Source organism: Pungitius pungitius, chromosome 17, assembly GCF_949316345.1.
Source record: "Pungitius pungitius chromosome 17, fPunPun2.1, whole genome shotgun sequence".
In the NCBI taxonomy this organism is placed as follows: domain Eukaryota; kingdom Metazoa; phylum Chordata; class Actinopteri; order Perciformes; family Gasterosteidae; genus Pungitius; species Pungitius pungitius.
The window spans coordinates 8,116,811-8,142,637 of record NC_084916.1 but is presented as its reverse complement, the minus strand read 5'-3'; the positions used below and the strand labels follow the sequence as shown (position 1 = coordinate 8,142,637).

Genomic DNA, 25,827 nt, shown 5'->3' with positions numbered 1-25,827 from the left:
TTCATGACAGAGATGACAAGGACACAGAGGAGAAATGATATGCCGTTAAAAAACATGATGCGTCAAGTTGACAATGTCTAATGTAATTATAAATGTTATTTTGCAATATATCTATTACATACACATATTTAGTTTAACAGACAAAAGTCAAATAGTTAGAAAGTCCTTCTTAATCAACCAAAATATGAACTGTTGTAAATTTTATACATCGCTGATATTTATGCTTTAAATCTAGGCAACTTTTTATTCTTATTTGATTAAAATGATTTAGTCTTCGATAAGTATTTTTTTTAAATCAAATCTTAAAAACGTATTTTTTTTGTATTTTCATGAGCAGTACACAAATCCCCCGCTAGATGACGCCATAGAACTCTTCAGTTGGCTCCCAAACTTTTATTTTGAAATGTGGGACGTCCGACTGAACTGTAGCTTCAGTTTGATTGTCCAGCGGTCCCCACGCGGTGTCGGTAACTCAATGTGTGGGTTGGAGACGGTGTTCGAGTCGGTGCTGCGGCGTTTCGTCCTGTGAACACATTAATGACAGCGAACTGAGCCTAGCGTCAGCTAACTGCGCCTCTGTGTGACGTCACTGCCTTGCCAGTGGAGATGATCGCGTGAAGTCAAAGTTGAGGTCTTTAGTTGCGGTAAGAAACTTTCTCAAGTCGATTTTATCTTTACAGTAATGTAATGCACCGTAATGTACTAACTGCACCCATCTGTGTGTTCACATTAACGCTATGTGGACGGAACGCTACTCATGGTGACGGTTGTCTTAAATTTCTAAAGTAGAATGAACGTGATCCTAACTATAACTACCTACTGTTCATGTGTAAGTGTTTCCAAGTGAGGGAAGAAATAGCAGTAATATGTCTTAAAAACGGTCTTGATGACATAGGCCTGACTCATCTCCTCCTGCATGTAATTTGTGCACTGCCTCAGGTCTCAGATGATGAGCTCTATTTTTCTCATAAACCAGCCACAACCTTGTAAATGTTGTCTGGTTTCTATTGAAGGGACATTTCAGCTCACCCTCTCTTCCTGTGTCACAGAAAAGCTCAGTGACCTCCAGAAAAACCTGTTTGTGGTTTCAGAGGAACTAACATGCATGTGTCTAGTGTAAGTTCAAGAGGTTTCCAAATCATGCACCTATTCACTGTCCATGGCCAATTTCCAATCAAAAGCACAATTCCATTTAAAAGTTTACAAATACGGGCAGACTGGATGTGGCGAGTATTTATTTCTCAATAAATGGTGGCAAATGCAATCCCGTTTTCCCTGTAGGCCTGAAAAGCCCTCATAGGTCTTCTGCTGTGATCCGAGGCCTCGGTGAGGAACGCTATTGTCGAAATGTGTGAACAATTTAGGGTCATGTTAATTAGCCATGAGCAGAATCCGATACGTTTCACCAATATTGTCTGACTTTAAGTTTGTTTGTTGATACGTAAGTTTTCCTTCTTCTGCTTTGTAGTGAATGATGGAAATACAACTTTTCTGCAGGATATTCTGGCGTTGAATGAGGCTTTCCCCAGAAGGGATGTGCCTCTGCATTTGCAGAACAGCCAATAGAAACTCCTTCCCTGAAAGAACGCATGAGAGGTCAAAGCCTCTCTTCACATCCTTGATTCTCTAAAGCTTTCAAACACATGAAGATGCCCATTTAGGTTTTTAATTACATGTGCTGTGAGGTTATCATTTTATATTTTGGTGCTAGAACGCCAAAAATATAAAAAACTGCCTACGTCAACTTGAACCACTTCCATTGTGGAAGCAGCCTTCTTCCTCCATATCTATTTTCAGTTCTATAAAACAAACTTGCAACTGCTTGGTGAAGTTGTCGTGGGCAACGTCGATGTCACTTCCTCTTTTTAGACTAACTCGTCTGTCAAAGCTCCCGGGCAGCCTCCACGTGTCTGCATGGAGGCCGCCCTCCCAGAGATACACCGCCAACCATATGTTGTGCTGTATATGGATGACGGAGATACCCCACTCGCTGTTGCTTCTCTAGTGGAATCGTTGTAAAGCGCGTGGGACAAAGCACAAGCCTTCAAAGCCGCGCGAGGTGAGCTCCTCCACACACATTGTTTTGCTCCTCCTCCTCCTGTCTGTCTCAGGCTCACATGCGAGGTGTCTGCGTTTCATTAAGTGCTCGAGTGTGTACGTGTGTTTTGTTTGTGTGTGTTCCTGTGACACAGCAGGGTAGTTAGTCAGAGGCCCGGAATGGCCTGAAGACTGAGACAGAAAGCAAAGCTAGTCGAAGCAGAGAAGAATACAAAACGAGAGAACAAGTACGGATGGAAGAAAAGGGCGAAGGTATATGAAGAGAAAAGCAGGGAATATGAGAGACGGTTAGAAGGAAGAGAGGTCAGTTGAGAGGCACGGAAGAACGGTTTGGTTTGTGAGGACTTAGTTCAGTTCTCTGGGGTGGTGATACCCAAACAAAGGGGGACAGAAAAGAGGAGAAAGGTGGCAAACCTTTACGTGGACATATTCATTCAAATTTCATTTGAGTGGATAGAACCAAAGTTATGTGTGAAAGTGTGTTTTTCTTTGCCAGCGGTGTACTTGGTGCTTGACCGATTCACCTCACTCTAACAAGCATACTTGCTACTGAACATGGATTATTGATGGATAGATTGATTATTAATAGACGGATGGACTGTTTATGCTGCTCCTTCATCAAAGACACATGTTTCTGCTGGTAGCTCCACTGCTCCGCCGTCATATCTTTGATGTTTCATTCCACTGTCTTTTTATGAACATAAACATTAACTTGAATTAATTTAGACTGTAAACTTTAAACTGTCAGATATTTTTAATCAAGTGGTTGAAACACGGAGCTGCAGTCCGTCATTCCGAGTCCGCAGAGTGTTTTCTTCACTGTGGACCAAACCCCAACATCTGTTCGTTTGTGCCGGAATGTGTGTATGTGTCGGCACACATCTGGAGCAAGTTACAGAAAAAAAGTGTGTGTGTGTGTGTGTGTGTGTGTGTGTGTGTTGCCATACTTTACAAATTCGATTGCTCAAGCTCTAGTTTTGTCATCTAGAAAACTGGAACTCAAATGAATCAGTGAATCATTGCCAAACGATGTGAAATCTTTGAACCATCACCGCAAACCTTCTGTCAGTTGCCGTCATTGATGTTGAGAAATTTTACCAGTGGCTATGACAGAATTTCCAACCTATAAGCTATGACAGAATTTCCAACCTTATGACCTTGATATAATACATTAAATAAAGTACATCCAAATAAAATCTCAGTCTATAGGAAGCCGGACAAGTTCATTTACAAAAATCACCTTTTGCTTTTTGAAGACAAAGAAATATACATGTATGTACAACCAGAGAAATCCTCAACATATCAAAGAGAGTTTGACACATTTATGTGATGATGGTCTTATCTCATTGAAATGCACTGTGTGTGTGTGTGTCATTGTAACAGAGGTGTGAAAAGTATTCACATTAATTTCTCAAGTAGAAGTATAGATACTAGGGTATCAACTCAAGCTTTTTTCTAAAGTAAAATGTAAAAGTACTGGTTTCAAAACTACTTAAAGTATAAAAAAAAAAGTAATGTAAGGACAAACTCTCAATGTGTAAACACGATCGCAGAACAAATCAGTCCGTTACAATATGATCTGAAGGGGCCTTCAGATCATGTAAGCTGGCGTTCGGATGATGGAAACGTGGCGATATTCAGAGAAGCGATGCTAAAACAACAGAGGAACACATGTATTGACCCGTAATAATTCTTTGATGCTATATAACTTAAACAAATAAAACGAGAGCCCATTTTCCAGTGACTGCCAAATGACACGAGTTCGAGGACACATGCGTTGTTCCCATTGATTAGACTGCAGTGTCTCCCCTTGGTTTACTACTTCATTGGGGGGGGGGGGGGGGGCACTGTTAAAATGATGGAAACACTGAACTGGCAGCGGTCGTTTATCACAACATCGGCCAAATAACCATTTTTTTCATCCTTTATGAGCAAATAGAATCCCTTTGTGTTAATAAAGCCTCGCATTAAGACATACATCACTTTATTTGAGACGCGTACAGCAAACCCATGGTCTTAAAGACTCCGTTAACGTTACATGGAATATGCATGAGGAAGAGGAGGTTCGTTCATGTCGCTAAATGCCCAACTGAGAACACCTTGTGCCGTTCTGAAAAAGGAACCTGCCACCGACCACTTTTCATGGCCTCACTGTGATCTGCAGGTGCATCGCGGAGAAAACCAATAGGGTGTTGGAATTGTAAATGTTTATACTGTGTGTGTGTGTGTGTGTGTGTGTGTGTGTGTGTGTGTGTGTGTGTGTGTGTGTGTGTGTGTGTGTGTGTGTGTGTGTGTGTGTGTGTTTTGAACGGTGACGGAATGAAAACAAGCCAAAATGAAATAGGAGTATCCATAAATAAATGCATTAGAGGCTTATTAGTTAGCTGCGCTGGTTTAATGAATCACCTCATGTCTCCCTTTACCGGCATAACATCAACTACCGTACAACCCACAGGATATGTGCACGCGCACTAGACTACCATATATGACAGCATTAAAAAGTACAACACATACAAATATATTTGTTAACAATTACCGACATGAGACAAAGCACAAAATATATACAACAGAAAAATTAATGGCCAAAAAAAGGTGAGTAAATAAGAACGGGTCTTTAGTCTTGCTAACTGCTTTACTGATTATTAAGGACCTAACGCTAGCTGGATGACGTCCCATGTTACGTTGACTTTTTTTTAGTTTATTCAATGTGAAAGGCTCCCACACCTTGGACTACTTGGCGCAAACAGACCTTTGCCTGCGTCATGTGACTCACAACAACTGCCGGCGCTGCTGGCTGCTCTTTCCTCTACGTCGGATCAGCTCTTTATTTTTTATATTTGCTCCGCTCTGAGTGATGTAATAATTTTGCGACATAATAAATCGAGAATGAAATTTGTTGCCAACACTTTAAATAATCAACATTTTATTGATTTCATCAATTTCTTGTTGCAGCCCTTGTAAGCAGTAGAAAGTACAGATATTTGCGTGAAAATGTAAGGAGTAGTAAAAATAAATACTCCAGAACAGTAGGTTTCTAGGTAGGAAGTAGATTCGACAAATGTCTTCTTAAGTTTAATGTCTTACAAAGTTTTAGTACTTTGTTACTTGACCCCTCGTGTGCGTGTGTGTGTGTGTGTGTTTCTTGCAGTGCGTGTGATGGCAGAGCTCCCGTCTGGACTGCTGGAGGCATGCGTAGTGATTGGAGCGTCCACTGACAAGCTACGAGACATATACCAGGTATGTAAACGTAAACATGAAGACTGATGGAACCAAAAAAACAGTTGTGCGCCACATTTACACTTTTTCATGCTTCCTTTATCAACAGACCCAGTAGAGTGTTTCTGTTGAATGGACCACGCGGGTGGTTCATCTCCTCACATTAACAAAAAGAGCCCCTTTTGAAAACATGCTAAATAATAAATCTGATAAACAATTTGTATCAATAAGTTTGAGTACATTTAAGTATGAGATTGAATACACAATGGATTCATAATAGAAATGCATCTGTAGTGCACAACACTAGTAGTCCTAACCTAAATCTAATTGTTCAGATGCATTTGAAATGTTTTGGCTCCCATAAAGCCAGGAGATCTTCATTTTGTATGCCCTTTTTGAACCCTCCAAAAATATGTATATATGTATTAATCTGAAAGACAATGTGTAATGTGTAATGTGTTGTTAATGTGTACTGTGACTTTTGTTGCCAAACCTATAACCCTGCACGTGTTCTAATTGTTTCACAGCTCCATGTGCAGAGTAACCTAAAGGAATTCCCCCTGTTGGAAGGAGAGGTACTGCAGGTCCATGCCCCGCCTTTTGTTTCCAAGGAAACCAACTCCAGTCAGTTGATTGGACCAGCCTTCAGTCGTGTCCAGAAGAGGAGAAGCTTTATCAAAAAGGTTAAAAAAAATATATATATATTTTCTTTGAAACTCTAAATAGAAATTCATGTATCCATGGACAATTTGAGACACCTGTGAATAAAGGAACAGGCAACTCTCCTTTAGCAGGAAACTTCGATGGTCCCGTTCAGAAATAACATCCATATTTTTTGTTTTTCCGATGGTCTGCAGAAGAGGCGAGATCGTGCTGCAGAGGTGTTGCCTAACGGAGAAACTATCAATAGCACCGAAGTGTCCTCGGGGACGGACGACATCAGTGTTCCAAAGGATCTGGACCTCATTGCCTTGCCACAGCTCTGTTTCCCCGGTACAGTTTGTTTCCTCCGTGACAAACTAAACATTGAATGACACAATGGTGCAAATCTATTTATTCTATAAATACAACCGTTTTTATGTTTCCTCTGTACGACCAACATGTTTTTTTAGGAGTGGCCATCTCCAGCGACACGTTTATACTGTTCCCAAGTGTGCTTTGCTTACTTCTTTATTGCATGGTAAAACGTGTTCATACCTTGAAATCTATTAATACAACTCAACAAAAGTGTGTGAAAGCCTAGGTGTGGTTAGTGGAGAGTATGGAGAAGAACTTTCGGTTGAACCTTGAGGCCGTCCAGGCCTACGGAAATATTCAAAAAGGGAAAGCAGAGCTTGGCACTCGGACTTGGGATTTTGTTGAGTGGAGAGCGCACTTTGAGTCACTCAGAGGAGCCACCGTACCTGGGGAGTAGTGACTGAGGTATGGGTATGAGTGTGCGGGATGCGAATCGCCGCGGATGAGATGCCAAAGGCTCTGGACACTGTTTGACTTGTCTTGCCTCTCACGCCTCTTCAGTGTCAAGTGGGGGTCAGGGCCAGTTGGGGACAAAGCTTTCAATTTACCAAAGTCCATCTACGCTCTCGCCCTCTCCTGTTGTTAAGAGCTTTGGGAATTGACCACAAGAATGTGATTTGTTTACACGAGTGATAAAAATGAGCTTCCTTTAGAGGAAAGGCAACACCTTCGCAACAACAGGGGCCAGCTGAGGTAGTTTGGGCATCTAATTGAGATTCCTTTTAATGGATGGCATTAAAAGGGTGTAAAGTTAAACTCTGCTAAAAGACTTTTTGGTTTCCTTTTGGATAGGTGGTCTCCAGTTAGCCAATGAGCAGCGAGAAGACAGTTATCACTTCCTGGTCTTTACTGACCTGTTTGGGAACCGAACCCACGGAGTTGTCGTGCAGTACGACAGAGCCGTACAGGTACACACACACACACACACACACACAGAAAAACATGTTGAATCCAATGAATGTAGATGGTTGTTTCTCATTGGCTATCTACCGTGTCAGTCTTGTCAGGAAGGTTCTGTCCAGAATGGCAACAGGTGGAATCCCTCGAAGTCCCGCCTCTATACACCTTTTGCTCTGTGTGTCATCTCCAAGTTCCCCTATTACAATGCTCTGAAAGACTGCTTGTCATGGTAATCATTTTTGTTAAACACGATCCACGCTAATGGATAACCTTCCCCTGGTTATGGTGATTTGGTGATGTGTTAAACCTGTCTGTCTTCCTTCCTCTGTCTCGATCCTCAGTCTCCTGGTCCTGTTGCGGCTTGCGAGACAAGCTGACTTTGAGGAGACCATAAAGGAGTTTTCAGCCAAGCTTTCCCTGGTTCCTTTACCACCACCTGGACAGCTGCACGTGGTCAGAAAACACTCTTTTCCTCCCGTTCTGTCTTTTGTTGAGAGATCTCTCGCACATCGTCTCTCACATCATTTTTATTTGTGTCTCCATGTGACCAGTTTCAATTGTGTTTCTGCGTGTTAGTCCTTCAACCTCCGTCCCATCAATGTGGTTCTTCCATCGAGGCAAGATCAGGACAGCCCCATTATTGACCTGGACCTGCATCTTCCTTTCCTCTGTTTCACGCACACAACACTGCTCCAGGTAACGCAGCACACACAGAAGGCTCTAGCATTGCATACAAGCCCGAGAAGGCTTACAGTGATATATGTGTATACATGCGTATTTATCAAGAGGTAAAGGGAGCTAAATCACTCTCTCTGTAGGTGCTGTCCTGCCTCCTTCAGGAGCAGAGGCTGGTTTTCTTCTCGGCCGACTGGGCCAGGCTCACTCTGGTCGCAGAGAGTCTGCTGTTGTACCTGCAGGTCGGTAGAGGAGGAACATCGCGTCTCACGATTCCACTATTTTGTTTACTTTGAAGAGATGTTGCATAACCACCCGCCGCGTGCCCTCATCTATCTTCGTAACCGGTCGTCTGTTCCTCTGACGTCTCCCTCAGCCTCTGTCCTGGCAGCAGCCTTATGTTCCTGTGTTGGCGAGAGGAATGCTAGACTTCCTCATGGCTCCCACAGCCTTCCTGATGGGCTGTCACATCAGTAATTTTGAAGAGGTCGCTGCGGTGAGTACCGTCTATTGTCCACAAACCAGCTTCAGGCCTACAGTCTTGTCTGCGTCAGCGGATCTAACGTTTGTGGCCCAAGATATCAAGTCAATACTGAAACGTTTAATCACTATACTCTGACAGTCTTGTTTGGATTTAATCTTGCGTTGTTTATCGGACATTTATTGGTATTTTTGCAATTGCCTGATTTGAACTCACATACAGTATTTAACAATAACTCTGTCTTATCATCTGTATTCCTCTTTATCTGGGGTCTACAGTAGCTTAGTTCACATGTTTGACAGTAGCTGCCTGTTTATTCTAACACAGACTGTGTTGTAATGAATTGTACGTATTGTACCTACAATATGTGTATTGTGTGTGTGTCTTCTTTGTGTAGGAGACAGAGGAGCTAATTCTGGTGAATGTTGATGATGGCATCATTCAGTCGTCATGGTCTGAAGTCTTTGACCTACCATCCATCCCTTCGGCTGCTGCTGAGTGCTTTATCTCAAGGTCACACACACACACACACACACAGGATACTGCTGGCTGTAATTTTGCTTTTAATCATGCCCAGAAATGCAGTGTACAAACAATAGAATGTGCAGAAAATAGGTTTACTGGAACCATTTTCCAAATTACAAAGAGAACAGGGTCTGTTAATGAGTCCTGTGAGTCTGTTCTGATCTATCTTATTATGTTGTACTTGTGTGTGTGTGTAGGGCAGAGTGTCTCAGGTTTCACTATGACCTGGAGCAGTGTCATCTTGGAGCGGGCACTGATGCCAACGCACTGCGAGCCCAACGCAGAGACTGGCAGACGCGCCTCAACACACAGATACAAAACATTGCACTGGAACTGGTGGTTAACGTCTTCAGGTAATGCCCCGTTTCCTTTACAAATAGTTATGATTCTAGGAAATAAAGTGGTCAATGGGTGCAAGCTAGATGTTCATTTATGCAGAATGAGTTCTGAATGTTCCCTCCAACTCTTCTTCTTTTTCTTTGTCAGAGGCGTCCAGGACTTTCTAAACCATGAACACAGAGTTTTCAACAGCGAGGAGTTTCTGAGGACCAGGGAGTCGTCAGATCAGCTGTTTTATAAGACGGTACACTCACACATCTTTACAAATAAGACACGCACACACAAACTCTGACTCACACATTCTGTGCTGCATATTTCTCTTTGTTGTCCTCCCCAGGTTTTAGACACCCATATCTTTCACTCATTTCTGCGCGACCGGCTAAACAGGAAACAAGACGCCTTTAGCCGCATGGAGCAGAACACACGTAACCATGCACACAGGTAGGATACCTGCCAGTGGGACGTCATAGCCGAGTGACGGCGGTAACCAGGCAACTGTGGGAATAGACGTGCATTGCTGAATGCTTAAAACAAGTGTATTTTCAAGATTATCTAAATGTACACAGTGCAGTGATTAAAGTAGTTATCATGACCCAGCCTTTAGACCTGCTCTATGGTCAGAGGTGTTGTGCTTGATGAGCACACCGCTGGCGCTGGAACAGTTTAATTAAGTTATAACCTGTTGGACAAAAGCAATTTCAGGGTATCACTTCTAATTCAACATGTCATCTATTGTTTGAGAAAATAATTGGCAAATTAATTGACGATAAACCTGTTTAGTATTACAGTTTCAGATCAAAAGCAGGAAAAACACAGCAAGTAAATGATGCACACAGTGTAGAAGACACACTAGAATGGGAGATGCATCCCTCCCTACTGTATTGAACTACTGTAAGATAGATGCAGATTAGCGATACGCAGCGATACAAGCATTGACGCACATCAAAGCGGAGTCCGTTTAAACCCTCCGCGTCTCCCTGCAGGAACCGTGCGATGACGGAGTCTCCTCGGCGTCCCCTCCTGTCCGACCTGTCCCGGAGTGGCTACAGCAGCTACACCAGCCCCAGTGACCGGCTGAGCAAGAGGCTGGGAGCCAGCCTGCCCAACCTGGAGCAACCTGCCCACGACAGCGCGACGGCCCTCAGTGCCAACAGACGGGCCTCCTTCAGGAAGATGACGCCGGACGCAGGTCGGTGCTGACGGATGAAATTATTTTATTAATGGGGAGTCAGTTAAGACTGGGGATGGGAAGTCAGTTAAGACTCAAAACAATGTCCATTGTTTTCCTCCAGGGTTTAAGTGTCCCCAGAGAGCGGTGAAGGTTTTCCGCCTCCCAGAGTTCCCGCCTCCGCTGGCCTATCACTACGTCCAGAACTACTATTCTGACATGGTTTCTTCGCTGGGGAAGGCTATTAACGCTACACCAGCTGGAGAGTCTGCTCTGATGGCCAGGTACTGTGAGGAGACATAACGGAGGATCTTTAATGTTATTCCTTCAGTATTGAAAGGCTCTGTGCTCTTTATAAAAATAATAAAGATTAGAACTTTTTGAAAATAAAGCAGATAAAATGATCCTGCGATATTCACTTATTGGTTGTGCTTAACATTTTGCAAAAAACCCTGCAAATGTGTTAATGTAAACCTGCGCCTACCAGGTTTCTGAAACAGATTTTCTGGTTATTCATTGTTTTAAATGGACGTTTTTTTAAGGGAAACTAAAAAAAGGTTGTAAAACATTAGTTGTGACATTGAAATGATCGCGTGAGAATCATTTAGAAATGAATTTCCTTCCATCCGTCTGTCTTTCCAGGTATCACTACCTCCGAGGTTTGGTCAACACTGTGTCCAACAGACGTCTGGATGCACTGGAGGATTTCCAGAGTCTTTATAAGACGGACTCGGACATCTTCCCTTCTCAGATGGTGAAGACATTGGTTGACTCCCTACCAGCAGGGGAAAGGGTACAGGTCAGTGTGTGATGAAGGGCACCTTGTTGCACTTTGCTAGTTGTAAATGCAGTCATCTGGATGAGCCTTGTTTATATAAATGTATATAAAAGTTGAATTAAATCATATTGTTGTTGATTTGTACAACACATTAAATATAATTTAAACTCAAGTAAAGGTCAAATGTAATGGCAGTAAATTACTCAATTTACAATCGGAACGTCAGTGAGCTTTAATGACAGTAATAATGATGGAATCCCCTCAACAGGCGGACAAACGGCCAGAACTAAGGCGGCTCATCAGTCGGGTCAAGAGGGACCAGGAGCGGGAGCTCGCGCGCGACGGCAACAGGTGTGAGGAAGACGCCGTAAAGCGCTTCAAGCTGCCGAAAACATATATGCAGCTGGAGGAGTTTGTAAAATGCATCCAGGAGTCTGGCATTGTAAAAGACCAAGGAACCATACACAGACTCTTTGATGCCCTAACTGTAGGTAAGTAGTGTAATGTACTCCACAAACATATATATCTATGTGCCATTAATGCACATTTATTTTGATCAAACAGGCTCTCCCAAAGAACTTTTCCGACTAACTCTTGAGTTGCTGCCAAAGAAACACACACTACACTCCTCGTTCTCCCGCATTCTAGGCAAACATTCATTCCTGAAGTTAATCATTGCCTCACCCCTTCTTGAAGAAGGAGAGTTGGTCGTGAATGGCTGTTTGGTGTCGTAGGCGTAACCAAGGCTCCACTGGTAATTTACTGGACTTGGGTGCTGGCAAATGCCAAATATTTTCAGTTCCATGTGGTGATGCACATTGTGAATTGTTCGTGCGAACTAGTGCCAGCACGCCTGCGGGCCGCAGTGACCTGACAGCATTCCTGTTTTCTTAGACTAGGTATGTTAACAGGAACGACAAGATATCATATGGACCTGAAAAAAAGGGGTATTTGTTTTTAATTCAAGATAAGAGCTACTGGGGAGGCCCTGTGTTTGAAAGGAGGGGGGGGTGTGAGGTTCTTTTCAAAAGCTGCGTTCTGGAAATCTTTTTTCAGAAAGAAAGGTCGGAGGGAGAGCTTATCTCGCCTCCCACACTATGTTTTTGGAAAAAGGGAATTTACATCCTGTTATAAAGCGAAAAAGTTTTCCTTTTCCTTTTTGAACAACAGTGTTCAGAGTGTTGGACAACTGGTTATTAGCTCCAGGAATCCGCTTTATTACGGCTTGAATAACTCCATTGTCTTTGTATCTATGGAAATGACTCATGCTTAAATAGAGGTTAACAGCGCTTTTGGATAATTTTACGTCATTGTCCTGCTGTGGTTATTCCAAGTCCTAATGGATCTGAATTTTTGAGCTTAATGTTGATTCGAAAAGCAACTTTTCAAAATTGTGCATATGTTTTATGCTCAGTGGTTATTAAAAGATGGCTGTGCCTAAACGGGATGTTTGGTCTAAGGGATTAAACACACACTGTGTTGTTGCAGGTCATCAGAAGCAAGTGGGTCCAGAGTTGTTTAGAGTCTTCTACACCATCTGGAAGGAAACTGAGGCCGAGGCACAGGAGGTCTGTGTGTAGGCTTTACTGCAAACGTACACAATGACCTCTTGAATATACAGATTTGGCCACACCGACTAAGGTTATATTCACATTCACCGTGTAACGGTGAAGCAATTACGTTGTGTCAGCTGGTCATAACTGAGTTAACCTATTTTTACTATTTTTTTAGCCAACATCTTGAGCTGTGATTGTGTTTTTTATATGAGCTTTTATTAGTTTATATTTATATTTTGTGAAAGAAGTATTGAGGAGATAGCACATATTGTTATATCTAATAAATTGAGTCAATGAATTGGATTTCTTTTAATTTTTTAGATTGTGAGCAATTTAAAAATTGTTGTACTGTATCCGTGCATAAATGTATTATTTTTAACTTTGAGGTCAATAAAGAGCCATAATGAAAACCTGCTTTTGGAGAGGTTTTCTAGACCAGCCAACGTGAAATCAGCTGACCGTCGTTATGTGGTTTTCAGGTGTGCCTGCCGGCGTCCGTCTCGGAGCACATTGAGGCCAGCGAGTGCATCTTCAAGCTGTCCTCATCCGTCAAGACGAGCCGCGGCGTGGGGAAGATCGCCATGACTCAGCGACGGCTCTTCCTGCTGACCGACGGGCGACCGGGATACGTGGAGGTGGCACAGTACCGAGATTTAGAGGTCAGACAAAAGGAAGGACAAAAGAACCTTTTGAGTCGAGTTGGAACTCTAGGTTCAGTCTAAGCGAGTTGGTCGTCATCAGGGTCGTTTCCTCCTTTCTTTACCCGCAGGAGGTGAAAGTGTCCTCAGCTCCCTTCCTGCTCCTGAGGATCCCCAGCCTGAAGCTGCGCGTTCAGGGCAGGAAGGAGGCGTTCGAGGCCAATTTGAAAACAGAGACAGAGTTATGGAACCTGATGGTTAAAGAGATGTGGGCTGGACGCAATATGGCTGACCAGCACAAGGTAAAGTGTGTGTGTGTGTGTGCGTGTGTGTGTGTGTGTGTGTGCACGCTCATGCAAGTCATTTTAAAGTGACCTTTGATAGGTGTGGCTGAAATTCCCTGAGGGTGTACCTGAAAACAAATACACACTTGAACAAAGGTTTTTCCTTTATGAAACCAGATGAGCTTTATGTAACCAACACCTCCTGTCTCTTGCTCTTATGGTTGATCTCTTCTTTTCACACTGTCTTCATGGCTGAATAAGCTGCATTGTCAAGAACTCTGGCAGCAAAACACCACAGAGTCGTATAACTGAATCTAGAATTGTTTTGTAGAATCTCATGGTTATGCCTTTTTGAGATGCAGAAGTGCTACATGTTTTTGTCTCCAGGACCCCCAGTACATGCAGCAGGCTCTGACCAACGCCTTGTTAATGGACGCAGTAGTGGGCAGCCTTCAGAGCAGTAAGGCCATCTACGCTGCTTCCAAGTTGGCTCACTTTGACCGCATCAAGATGGAAGGTGATGATGATTGCTGTTGTCCGTCTGCTGTTTGCTTTCATTTTACATCTCATCAACATGGAAGGCATTACAGCTTCCGTTTGCTTTGATTCAGTCCACATGCCACTCAAACAGACATTTTTCCTTCCCTATCTTGCCTGTGTTTGATAAGTCTGTAGACTTTGTTATGAATCTTTTACATTTTCCTCCATACACAGCGACTCATCAGATGTTGTGTGGAGATGCTCGTTGCTTTCGTGGTGTGTTTTGCGGTGTAATTCATCCACCACCTGTGAAAGCCAGATTGACTCTCTTTAACATCAGTCTGTGTCTTTCTAGTGCCGATGATGGTCCCCAAGACAACCGCAGAGACCCTGAAGCACAAAATCAACCCCTCGCTGGAGCTGGCTGAGCCTCAGGCTGTCGATGTGCTCCTATACACACCGGGTAAAACCTGTGACCAAGCAATCTCCTCCGTCTTCTCACTGCCAGGATTCTCTCTCTCTCTCTCTCTCTCTCTCTCTCTCTCTCTCTCTCTCTCTCTCTCTCTCGTTTCAGCTGCGACACAAAGTCACTGACTTGCACACGGAAATACACACACGTGACCTTTGCTTCTGTGACAGCTCCTCCTCTCTTACTGACTCACGCAGTCCAACATAAAAAGACGGACCCTCATAAAGCTGAAGGTCCGTGTACGTATGAACATACGAGGAGCAAAACCTCTCCTTAAGGGAATCAGAATGCAAATACCGCAAATACTTTTCAACCCGTGTGCGTCTGGGAGCTTTATAATCATGTGCAAAACACGTTGGACAACGTGTCCCTTTCCAGGAAAAAACACAAGTAGATAATTCACTTTTCGCCATGTTAACGTTTTAAATTTGCAGAAAGAGCTCACTTAGAATGTACTAATGTAATGTAAAATGTGTAATAAATCTCCCTATTAATACATCAAAGTCGTTTTTGAAGCCAACTTGATAAAGAACATTCAAAATCTCAAAATGAGTAGAATGAGGTGGAGATGGAGGATTTTAAACATTTACCTTGTAATAATCTGTTTAGCTTTGAGAAAACACATCCCGAGAGCCAAAGAGCACAAAGTCTAACAACTGGAGTTCATTTACAGACTTAAATGACTTACGACCATTCTCAATGAACCTTTGAGAAGAAACAAAGGCTTGCCAGATTTTAGCGCCTACGTGAGATTTGGAGAGACTGTCTGTTCGACACACCTCTAAAACACAATGTAAGAAGCATGTTTTAATAACAACAATCCACCAAGCAGAGGCACTCACACTGAGGTGTGGCGGCCCAAACTTTTTTACTTTTAACTTCTCATCAGCTAATCCCGTCACTTCATTTGACCCCTGACCACATTCATTGTTTACTGTTGTTCAGCCTCTGGAAACAGAACTCTGAATTCATGATGCCGGGGCAGACAGGCCGCGCATCAAGTGGCCGGAAGACAGAGAGGAAACGTACTAAAAAAGAACCGTGAAGCCGGCGGCCTTGGTAAAAACGACCCATATGGGGCCACTTAGATGCCCGGCTGGCGGCAGACCGACGCCCCTCCCCCCCCCCCCTCCCCTCCCACTCCCTGATGCCCACTCATACAGACTCCGTTCAGTTCTTCGGTCACAGACGGCTCCCACATTTCGACTGGGGAAAAGAACAAATCGGACCATTCATACCCCCCCTCCCTGCCTCTCACGGACACTCCAGTTTGAATATAGGTCACTGAATTGAATTTCTGGTGCATGGCCAGTTCACTCCCACCTCTCCACCCCCACCCCACCCCGCCCGGCCTGTCGCTCCACCTATGAAACAGAGCTTTCTTTTTCTTTCCACTGTTTTTTTTATTTTTTTATAAATAGTGCTGAATATGTTAGAATATTTGACCGTTAGGGTGGAGTCAGGCAGCAGAGAAATGGCTTTGAGAAGGCCGTGTTTCCATTCAAACTGTTCGTTTACGGTCACATTTCCCTCTGGGCCTCCTGGAAGAGCAAACAAGCTGTAGGTCACACGCTTTGTGAAATAACAGATGCACACTACTTGTGTTTCAGGTCAGCTTTGGGTGTCTGTGAGCATGGGGAAGGTGATGGTGTTTGATGCCTCCAGCTGGTCCCTCACACACACCTGCCACGTGGGAAATGCAAGACTGGTAACAACAACAGACACACACACACATTGCACACACCTTAAAATCTGCACAGGAATTATGAAAAAGCTAACCCTAACCCAGACCAAAATCTCTCCCATTGAATCAGGAAAGGTTTCTCAGTGCCATAAATAATACTTTTGTTTTTACTGTATTATTTTAATGGAAAAAACATTTGTAGAAATATATGTGTGCATTGCTCACAGTAAGATATTGAAAAGGTAATGCTAGTTAATGCTGTTGTATCACTTGGTAACAACACTTGAGTAGATGTTTGACTTCTTCACATCACCAGATAGGATCAGCCACACGCACAGTACATACCCCTGACTTTGGATACACATCTCGCTGCGCAGCAAGCAGTAACAGGATTATCTCCAGATGCTCTGAGCCGTGTTCAGTGGGCTTTCAGTAGTTTTCATTCCCTTCCAGAGCAAAATCAGTTCTGTGCAAACATCTACTTTCCCAAGAAAATACAAACAAGCAAAAGCTGTTCGGAGAATGTGTCATTCATATGTTAAAATGAAGGGAAGAACGAGTTGTGTGTGTGTGTGTGTGTGTGCTCAAAATTCATCCATAATCATTATTAGGGCATCTATTAAAGCATTTGGACATTGCTCTTAATTCTAAAATACTTGCCTCAAGCATGATGGATGATTCAAAATAGCAACCAATAAGAAAATAGCAAGCAGACCTTTTGTTTTTGTGTATTAGAAGATGATGCCACCTAGTGGAGGATTCAAGCATTGCAGAATAAATTAAACAAATGGTGAACAAGAGAACTTGGGAAAATAGGTTATGTTGTCTTTTCCAGTGTCATGTTTGCCTAAAGCTTAAGGCAATGTGTCTAAATGGGTTTGGGAGGTCTGATCCCCAGAAGTATCCAATTTTGCTGTCACATGACATAAAGAAAAGGTAGCAAATACACACAAATTGGAAGCAATTTCTTTGCTGTAACTACAACATTGATAATATATATATATTATCAATGTTGTAGTTAATGCTGCTTTTTATTGACTACGATGACACTTCAATTATCTGGGAACATTGTGTGACTGAGCACCACCTCCAACTGTGTTTTTGAGTTTGGTTTCCACAGCGCAAATAATATATATATATTATCAATGTTGTAGTTACAGCAAAGAAATTGCTGTCGCGTTTGCACACACACACACACACACATTGATAATAATATATATATATATATCTATGTATACATATACATAGATATATATATATATATATATATATATATATATATACTGTATATATATATATATACTGTATATATATATATTATCAATGTTGTAGTTACAGCAAAGAAATTGCTTCCAATTTGTGTGTATTTGCTACATATATAATAATCACTTTCCGTGTGTTATCTGAAGAAAAGTATTGTGCTTGAAAATGCTACATGTGTAGACCCCTTATTTTTTGCCATGTGAAGTCTGATCTGCAGCAGGGTCTCGCTGTCTCTGTTTTTGCAGAACTGCATGCTGGGAGTTGATAAGGACCAGGTGTGGATGGGCTCTGAGGACTCTGTTATCTACATCATCAGCATGCTGGCCATGGTCTGTAACCGACAGCTGACTGAACACCGGGCGGAGGTCACCGGACTGGCGCTTGATGTTGACAAATACAGGTAACACACACACACACACACACGCTTTCTCACCAAGTGTCCATTCTATGTATATGTCTGCGGTTGATGTAGGAGCCTTGTCTTTGTCTGACCTGTAATACGGCCGCGTGTTATTCAGCCAGAAGGTGGCGTACTCCTGCAGTGCAGAAGGGAGCGTCATGGTGTGGGACGTCCCAACCCTGCAGGTCAGTTTCAAACCAACACGGAACTGATTGAAAAGGAGGTGCTGTAGAGTAATCATTGATTAAATGGTACTTCCCAGGTTGATTCAAGGATCACATTTTGTCCCGGTTTTTCTTATTTTTTTCTGTTTCAAACAGCAATTTTTGCGCTTCATTTTTGTTTTTTATGTCACCCGTCGCTCAGGTGAAGAAACAGTTTCGCCTCTCCTGCGACCGCCTGCAGTCCGTCTACAGCTGTAACGGGACGCTGTGGTGCTGTGAGTCTTGGAACTCTCTCACCCGGAGCGTTAAAACAAGCAAACGAGACAGGCGATGTGGTGCAATCTAACGATCTCTGTCTGTCTGCTTTGATCTCCAGCTTCCAGGGAGAATCTGATGGAGGTGTGGAGGAACGGCTCATTAAAACATCGCCTCACTCTGCCGGAGCAGCAAAAAGGATCCACAGCTACATTCAGCTCTCTACTGCTGTTGCCCGAGGTGCCCATCACAGTTTTCTCTCTCTATTGGTTTGTTGTGCCCTTTGTATTTGAGCTGTGACACCCTGCCTTTCCCTTCTACGTGTTCGTTAGAAGGAGGAGCTGTGGAGTGTTTGTGTGGACTCGGGGGAAGTGTGTATTTGGCACACCAACGACTCTACCAAACCGTATGACCGCATGGTCCTACAGGACTGTGCCGGATGTCACTGCATGATCAAAGTGAAAAACCAGGTGATTACACGGTGCTGATCAACACAAACGGTTAAAGGTGACCTACGGGTGCAGTCTGTGAAAAAGAAGGCTCCCTCCTTCTTCTCTCCAGGTGTGGGTCGGGGGCGTCAGCCGCACGGCCGCCAAAGGGAAGATTTACATCCTGGACGCGGAACGCCACCAGATCCTGAAGGAGCTACACGGCCACAGCGACCAGGTGACGGCGCTCTGCTCCGCCGAGGACCGCTACGTCCTCAGCGGGGCGGGCAAGCACGACGGAAAGATCGCCATCTGGAAGGTGGAGTAGAGTATTAGAGTTGACTCTGGAACCAACAAGCTTTTGGATCCGCAAGAAACGGAGTGAAGGTCCGTGAACGGAGAGAGCCGATTGGATCCCAAACGGGCTCAACTAACAGGACTAACACGTCATTTTTCGGGAACATGAAGGACAAATGAAGACTGAAGTGGACACCAGGTCCGCTGGATAGATTTTTTTATTTTTTTTGTATTCAAAGTGCCTCACTTTACTGAAGACTTTTACTTTCGCATTATTATCATAGCCTGCCCTGTTTAATGCTGCTTTTTATTGACTACGATGACACTTCAATTATCTGGGAACATTGTGTGACTGAGCACCACCTCTAACTGTGTTTTTGAGTTTGGTTTCCACAGCGCAAAGTCAAGGACTTGTGTGATTGGAGATCAAACCCTTTGTTGGGAAAGACAATGTTTAATTTTATAGGAGTTATTCATTGATGGACATTGCATTTCATATGATGAGAGATGATAGGAAGTGGGGAGCTTGACTATAACTCTAACATGTGGCACTTTTCAGAGGAGCTCAAGTGGAACCAGGCTTTTCATGTAACAACTTGAAACTAATAGAAATACACAAAATGAGGACCAATCTGTGTTTTTCTCTTATGTTTTATAATCAAATACGTACCTCATTTTTTGACTACATTTTTATCTATTTCTTTTCCTACCAGATTAGTTTTACTTGTGTTTGGGTTTTAAGCATGAATGCCAAATGTTTCCATGTACAGACTGACTGGTGGGATCATGGTCAGATCAAACTACTCGGCTATAGAATGCCTTATGGTATTAAACGTTGTATTTAATTTTCATTCCGAATATGAATTGCTTCTCATTTGTGTTCTATACACATCTGTGATATATACAGTTTTCTAATGTGTTTATTTTTTTGTGTTGCAATTATTTCTTGTTTCTTGTTGAGGTTATTTCTATAGTGTGAAACAAAATAGACAGAATTCTTGTTTCACATTCTTTTTTCTCTTTTTTTCTGGGACTCTTTAAAAAAAAAAAAAAAAAGGGTTAAGAAATAGGCAGATCTTTTTATTCTGTTTTGTTTAACAAACCTTTACCAAAATCCTTTTTGATAAATCCTTCATGTATTTTAGTATATAATTAGTAAATGTGTATATCAAATGCATTCCTACTGTAAACTAGTGACAAAGCAAACAACTTCATATGACACTTTATTATGTCTTCAAGACTGTTAACAAAATTGTCGAATGTTCAACCAGCAGTGAACAAAGTAAATACACGTTTTCATGAATAAAGTCTTCAGGTATTTTTATTATCAACTGGGGCAAGTTTCAATAAGCTGTGTAACTCATTGAAAAGAAGCAAATACTTGTAAAAGTGCAATGCAACTGCTCAGGAAGTCTCATGAGTAAATACTGCTTCACTTTAAGTGATCAACAATGTCCCGTCATAGTTACATGGAATGCATTTATTACTTTGCCCATCCCACAACTTCATGCTGCATCACATGATTTGCGCCTATTGGTTCCTGCACTTCTCAGACTCCACCGGAGGAGGGAGCTATTTGATACAGAAAGAAATTAATGCTGGGCATGTTTTTTGATGAGAGGTCATTGCAGTTCAATTTCACAGATCAGAACCCCAAATCAATATAACACTTTCTCAGTCAATCTATTGATTATTTTATTTACTACATTACTCACCACTCTGTTGATGATGTGTGAGAACAAATTGACAAGTGTTATATTTCAATAAATAGTCATTATCTAGTAAATTATTTCCTTATTCAACCTAAGGATTCATTTTTAGCTCCTATTTACATTTTCTTTCACAGTACAGTACAGCTTGCCTCACACATCCCAAGTGAATTTTGATTTCTTACGTTTAGCTGAAGGGTCATTTCTATATTGTTAATGGGGTTTAATTAGGTTGCATGAAAAGGAAAAAAAGCTTCTTTTTTTATCGTGCAAGTTATCTGGTCATGGCGTTTGGACCTATCATGTTCCAATTGTAGTTTGCTCCACTAAAAGATGTCCAACTTATAACACAATGCTTGTAATGTAGTTGCACTACCAGCAACAGCTGCAAAATGTAGCTAAAATACTATTTGAATTACATTTAGTTCACAAAGTCTGATCTTTCAAAGATTTCACTTGCAGATGTGCAGTTCTGTGCAGTTTGTTTTGGTATAAATGTGTTCGTTCGTTGTTGTGTTACGTAAAGCCATAAGCAGCCTGTAATCTCTCGGTGTGCAGGTCCATTCGTACTTTGGCTGTGCTAAGTTGCTCTCTGTGTCTTCTGCAGCTCTTAATCACTTTGATTTTAAATCCATAAATGTTTAATTACAGGAAGCGAAAGCTAGATTAATAGTAGATCCACACAATAGCTGTTTGTGCAGAAACATAACGCATTGAAGCAATAACTCTATTTAGCGCAACGTATTGAAGTGATACCAAAAAATCATATTTAAATTCTAATAATGTCACTAGCATTGTAGCAGCGAGTGCTGCATTTCATCTTTTGGTGAGACAAAATGAGTCCGCATATCAAATAATAATTCCAAAATCATCAATGCAGTCTATCCCTTTGAGGCTCACAAAGCATCATGCCACCACTTTGGGATGACTGGCTGCAGGTTGAATTTGTAGAAGCTTGCTGCACACAATTATATTTTCACAATCTTGTCCTCACACATAAAACAAAATACATGACGATCCTCCATGATCCTCCATCAAAAAGCACCACTGCCTTATGTCAGTGGTACTTTTTAACTTGTGACATCAGGCATCTAAAAGACCATGACGATGATTTTGGATGTTTTAAACCAGTTATATGTGCACAAAAACGCTGTTTTTAGGTTACAAACCTTCAGTGTCAGATAAGTGAAGCAGAATGCCCAAAATGAAATGGGATGTTTTTTTAATGCATTAGGAAACACTCTTTTTTCACATCACCCATTGTTTCAGTTTCTGTCTTGGTTGAAGTACCAGCTGCTCCTAAAATTAGCCTCCAGAAACCATTCATGTCATCTGTGGGGAGGTTCGTACACTGGGAGAAGCAGAGGGAGATCCAAAAGCTGACAGCCCCATTCCAGTGCACTTTTTTTTCATGATAATTATGGTGTTACATATAATCTGAGTACGGCTGTTGTGCGTTACACAAGAAATTCAAACTGTTCATGTCCATGGAGGCAAGGCTCACTGCACAAGACAGCAGTGGAGTCGGTTTACTGGAGAGCCCAGACTAATTAGTTTAATGCATCTACAGAATTTGATGGATATTATTGGTACAAATGCAAATACACTTTGAGTGCTTAAAACTTTGGGACTGGTGGACATAATGGCTGACTCATGCCTTATAGCACGATGACTTACTGAACTGTGATTCATTTGCTTGATCAGCTTTTTCTGACACAGCTGAAACACTAGAAAGAAGCTATGGGCAAGAAATATATTTTTGTCATTGGGTATCAGAGAGAATAAATGTGCCTAGATTTTATCTAAGGACACTGAAAGGCTGAAATAAATAGAGGTGAAAAAAAGAAAAGAACAATTGTGCATGTTACTTTGTTTGCTGATCTGAAAAAATATATATATTATTTTTGCTAGTTGGGGAATGTATATAACAGTCAGTATTTACATGGATAGTCATTATTTAATCAAGTCAATTCCTTATTAACCCAGAGGTTAAGTCTTCACTCTATTTATTGACTTTTATGCAGGTTATCCCCTTCCAAATCACAAATAATGTAGTATGTATTTCTTGTTTGTTAACTGACAGGTTATCACTTTAATCATTTTCTCAATGACTGGTACTACCAAGGTAGAATGAAAAGGAAAAACAAAACATGATATCTTTCCCCTGTGAGTACATCAACAAAGAGGAAGTAAATAGTTAAGAAAATCACTGTTTTCAGATTGTACTCAGATTGCACTATAAATATCAAAAATGACTATAAATGATGTCATACCATTTGTGCATTGGGCCAATTGAACTGTGTTTCTGGTGAAGAATGTGCTAAGTTAATCATATTAATCATAATTACTGTTTTTATTACCTCGTTGTTAGTGTTGCTGCAGCCTCTTTGTTGCCATCATTGCACACATGATCTCGGTATAATTATTAGAGTGTTTGCCTGCTGATTCACGTCCTACCATGACCCCAGCCTTGCATTGCTCCTTTTTGTTTGTGTCTGATTTATTAATTGTGTTATGTTGCGTTTGCACATTGTTGTATATTTTTATTCCAGCCCAGGTATTGTGTATGATACATGTTTTAAATGTGAAAAGTCAAATGTCAAGTAAAGACATTTAAATAACTCGAAACTACAGTCGAACAAAGGTAGTTACTACTTTCTGTAACAGAACACAACGGTTTTCACCCAAAATCCATCCTCCCGGCTCCTCTTCTTTTCCTTTTTTTTCTCACACTGCCACCGTCGCCCCGCCCCTTTAAATGCAAATTACCCTCTACGTCAGCGGAAGTCAGCGTTCCGCTTCTCCTTCCGACGGCTATTCCTTTAAAGGCGTATTTAAAGCCCCGTTGGCTTCAGTTGCAGCAGCGGTGGCGGACGGACCTATGCAGCACAAGCCGCCGCACAGACCAGCGACCGTCCGACGCGCACCGGGAGCCAGCGGGCTGACACGAGCCGGCGAGGTGAGGACATTTATTATCATTCCGCCGAGGAAGGTCCGCTCCGGAGTACACAGCATCTCAGGTTGCTGCTGCTGCTGCGGAGAGGAGAGGAGGAGGAGGAGGGAGGGAGGGAGGGAGGGAGGGGGGAGCAGGAGGAGGGGGGTACAGTACTTTGCGAAAGGCCCGTGTAAAAAAAAAAAAAAAAGGGAGAAGAGAGGCTGCAGACAGAGCCGGCACGGGTCAGGTTGCGTGATTAGGCTGCTCTGATTATAACGTGTTTATAAGTAGGCTTTCTGGATGGCGTTTGAATGTAAATCCGCTTTGGGAAAGCACGTAAGAGGCGTCAAGGGTTGCAGTTTGGAAAAATAAACTAAGCCTCATTTCCTCCATCCGCGCGTCTTTTGCTAATCAGCAGGAAGCAGCATTTGACTTTTAATGCACCTGTGTGTCATGAGAGCACCACGGGGACAGGTATGTTTGCTATCGCATTGCGGGCTCCGCAGCTCAACGATGGACAAAACAATTTGAGGAGTTCCCTGCTGTTGTTGTCAACTATTCATCTGTGTGGGTCGGTGCGTCTCCATGTCGACAGGTCAGGTTTTGGTGTCCTCTGCCTTCAGGTTATTAACCGAAGACGCTTTGGGGCTAAAATGATTAGTCGATCAGTCGATGCACCATCCGTATCGTCACTGTTTCGGTCGCGACTACCTATGGTAGTGTCCATTGATAAACTGAACGCCTCACTGCATGAAGGTCACTGGGGTCATTCTTTTGTAAAGCGAATTCATCAGGCCTCATTTATATGAATATGTGAAAGTACAGCGGTTTTGTTTATTAGAATATGGGTTTCCGAAACCACGTCGTCTCTTTGTCTCCGAAACCCGGTTCAGATATTTGAGTCCTCATCGGAACGAGAGCACAGCGTTTGTTAAAAATATTAATTCTATAAATTAATCAATCATTAGATTGATCATTTTCAATATATTTCAGATGTTTAGGATTTAGTGTGTAACTGTAACAGGTATTGTTTCAGTGACATAAACCTCTTAACGACATGCCTCCTTTGCTTTAAGGAAAACATCATACATCCTGTTTTTTTCCCAGCCTTGTTGATACAATTTACACAGATTTTCTATCAGGTGTGTTTGAAGCATTCTGCGCACATTCCTGTGATTCAGCATGCCATGTGGTATCGGCTCCATCCAATAACAGGTGCAGAGGGACGAGGGAGAGACTTCACGTGTAGTGTTTTGAGCGTGTTCTAATTTTTTGGCAGACACTGGTTTATTTTCATGCGTGTGAGGGATGAGGAGCGGACGTGTGCATTTGGTGTGATGTAGGGTGCTGTATTGATCCAATGTGCCGTAGCCTAGCCTACATATCACTGTGGCCTCGCTGCCTTTCAAATATGTGGAATGGTTTTTAGTCTTTTTTGGTCTGGTTATGGCTGCATTTTTATTTGTTAATATGTTATGTAACTCTGTTTTGATAAGTGTGTTATAAAGGTATTGTATTATGTTAAAACATGACTAACTGTGCTTTCTTTGGAATTTTGTGTGTTCAGGTACGACTGCAGGGCTCAAAATTGCAGCGTGGTTCAAATTGGCAAAGTCTCGGCGTCATCTATGAAGCTTTCAAGGCCTTTTGGTGAGTGCCGCATGCACAAGGAGAAAATACCCTTTCCTTCTTTTCACACTGAGTGTATTCAACAGTCCTCCTGGGGTCTGTTATTTTGGTGTTTGGTTCAGTAAATCAGCACAAAAACCCAAAGACGAATCTTAATGTCCAACGTATGTCCTTCCTCTGTTTTTCTTTCAAGTCCCATGAGCTTCTATTGTGGTGGAAAAACAACACGTGCAGAACGATGCTGAATAGATGTGCAGTGTGTGATGGTTTTGGATTTAATTTCTCAACTGGTCACACTTCTTCCTTAAAAAAATGGCATCTCCTGGTGTCCGCCTCTTGCTTTCGAGGCGACGCGGCCGTGCCGGACTACGGCAGGTTTTAGCTGAAGTGAAAGCGGCCAACTTCCTCTTGATGAAATGTTTGCTGACGGTCGTCTGGTGCTGAGCCTGCGGCGGGTTATTACAGACCAGACGCATTTG

At 42.4% G+C, this 25,827-nt stretch overlaps 2 protein-coding genes across 3 annotated transcripts in view; both read left to right on the top strand.

Moving 5' to 3' along the window:
- Positions 1 to 453: 453 nt before the first annotated feature.
- On the top strand, positions 454 to 20,789 carry dennd3a (DENN/MADD domain containing 3a). Its single transcript, XM_037473932.2, has 30 exons — positions 454 to 644; positions 5,207 to 5,295; positions 5,802 to 5,957; positions 6,132 to 6,267; positions 7,084 to 7,199; positions 7,290 to 7,420; positions 7,533 to 7,644; positions 7,768 to 7,887; positions 8,010 to 8,108; positions 8,243 to 8,362; positions 8,745 to 8,860; positions 9,070 to 9,225; positions 9,359 to 9,455; positions 9,549 to 9,652; positions 10,195 to 10,400; positions 10,504 to 10,663; positions 11,022 to 11,178; positions 11,426 to 11,648; positions 12,646 to 12,725; positions 13,193 to 13,372; positions 13,483 to 13,653; positions 14,023 to 14,152; positions 14,471 to 14,578; positions 16,195 to 16,292; positions 17,777 to 17,931; positions 18,050 to 18,116; positions 18,298 to 18,370; positions 18,472 to 18,590; positions 18,683 to 18,820; positions 18,912 to 20,789. Exons 2-30 carry the CDS (start codon positions 5,215 to 5,217, stop codon positions 19,104 to 19,106), a joined length of 3,804 nt encoding a protein of 1,267 aa, XP_037329829.2. The 5' UTR covers positions 454 to 644; positions 5,207 to 5,214; the 3' UTR covers positions 19,107 to 20,789.
- Positions 20,790 to 23,600: 2,811 nt separating this feature from the next.
- The window catches only part of LOC119219174 (solute carrier family 45 member 4), a 39,588-nt gene continuing 37,361 nt past the window's right edge, over positions 23,601 to 25,827 (top strand). Inside the window, exons 1-2 of one of the 2 annotated variants that reach the window (XM_037474131.2) lie at positions 23,601 to 23,743; positions 25,287 to 25,369. The gene's annotated coding sequence lies outside the window, so the exon portion shown is untranslated. Of the gene's footprint in view, positions 23,744 to 23,927; positions 24,194 to 25,286; positions 25,370 to 25,827 lie in introns of those variants that run through there. The other variant, XM_037474130.2, reaches the window with a different exon arrangement.

Bases quoted from the DNA above. Each gene is read 5' to 3' on its own strand.
- dennd3a (XM_037473932.2), top strand. From the start codon at position 5,215: ATGGCAGAGCTCCCGTCTGGACTGCTGGAGGCATGCGTAGTGATTGGA. The intron at 8,861-9,069 runs GTCACACACACA...GTGTGTGTGTAG, and splicing joins GCTGAGTGCTTTATCTCAAG to GGCAGAGTGTCTCAGGTTTC. The intron at 14,153-14,470 runs GTGATGATGATT...GTGTCTTTCTAG, and splicing joins TGACCGCATCAAGATGGAAG to TGCCGATGATGGTCCCCAAG.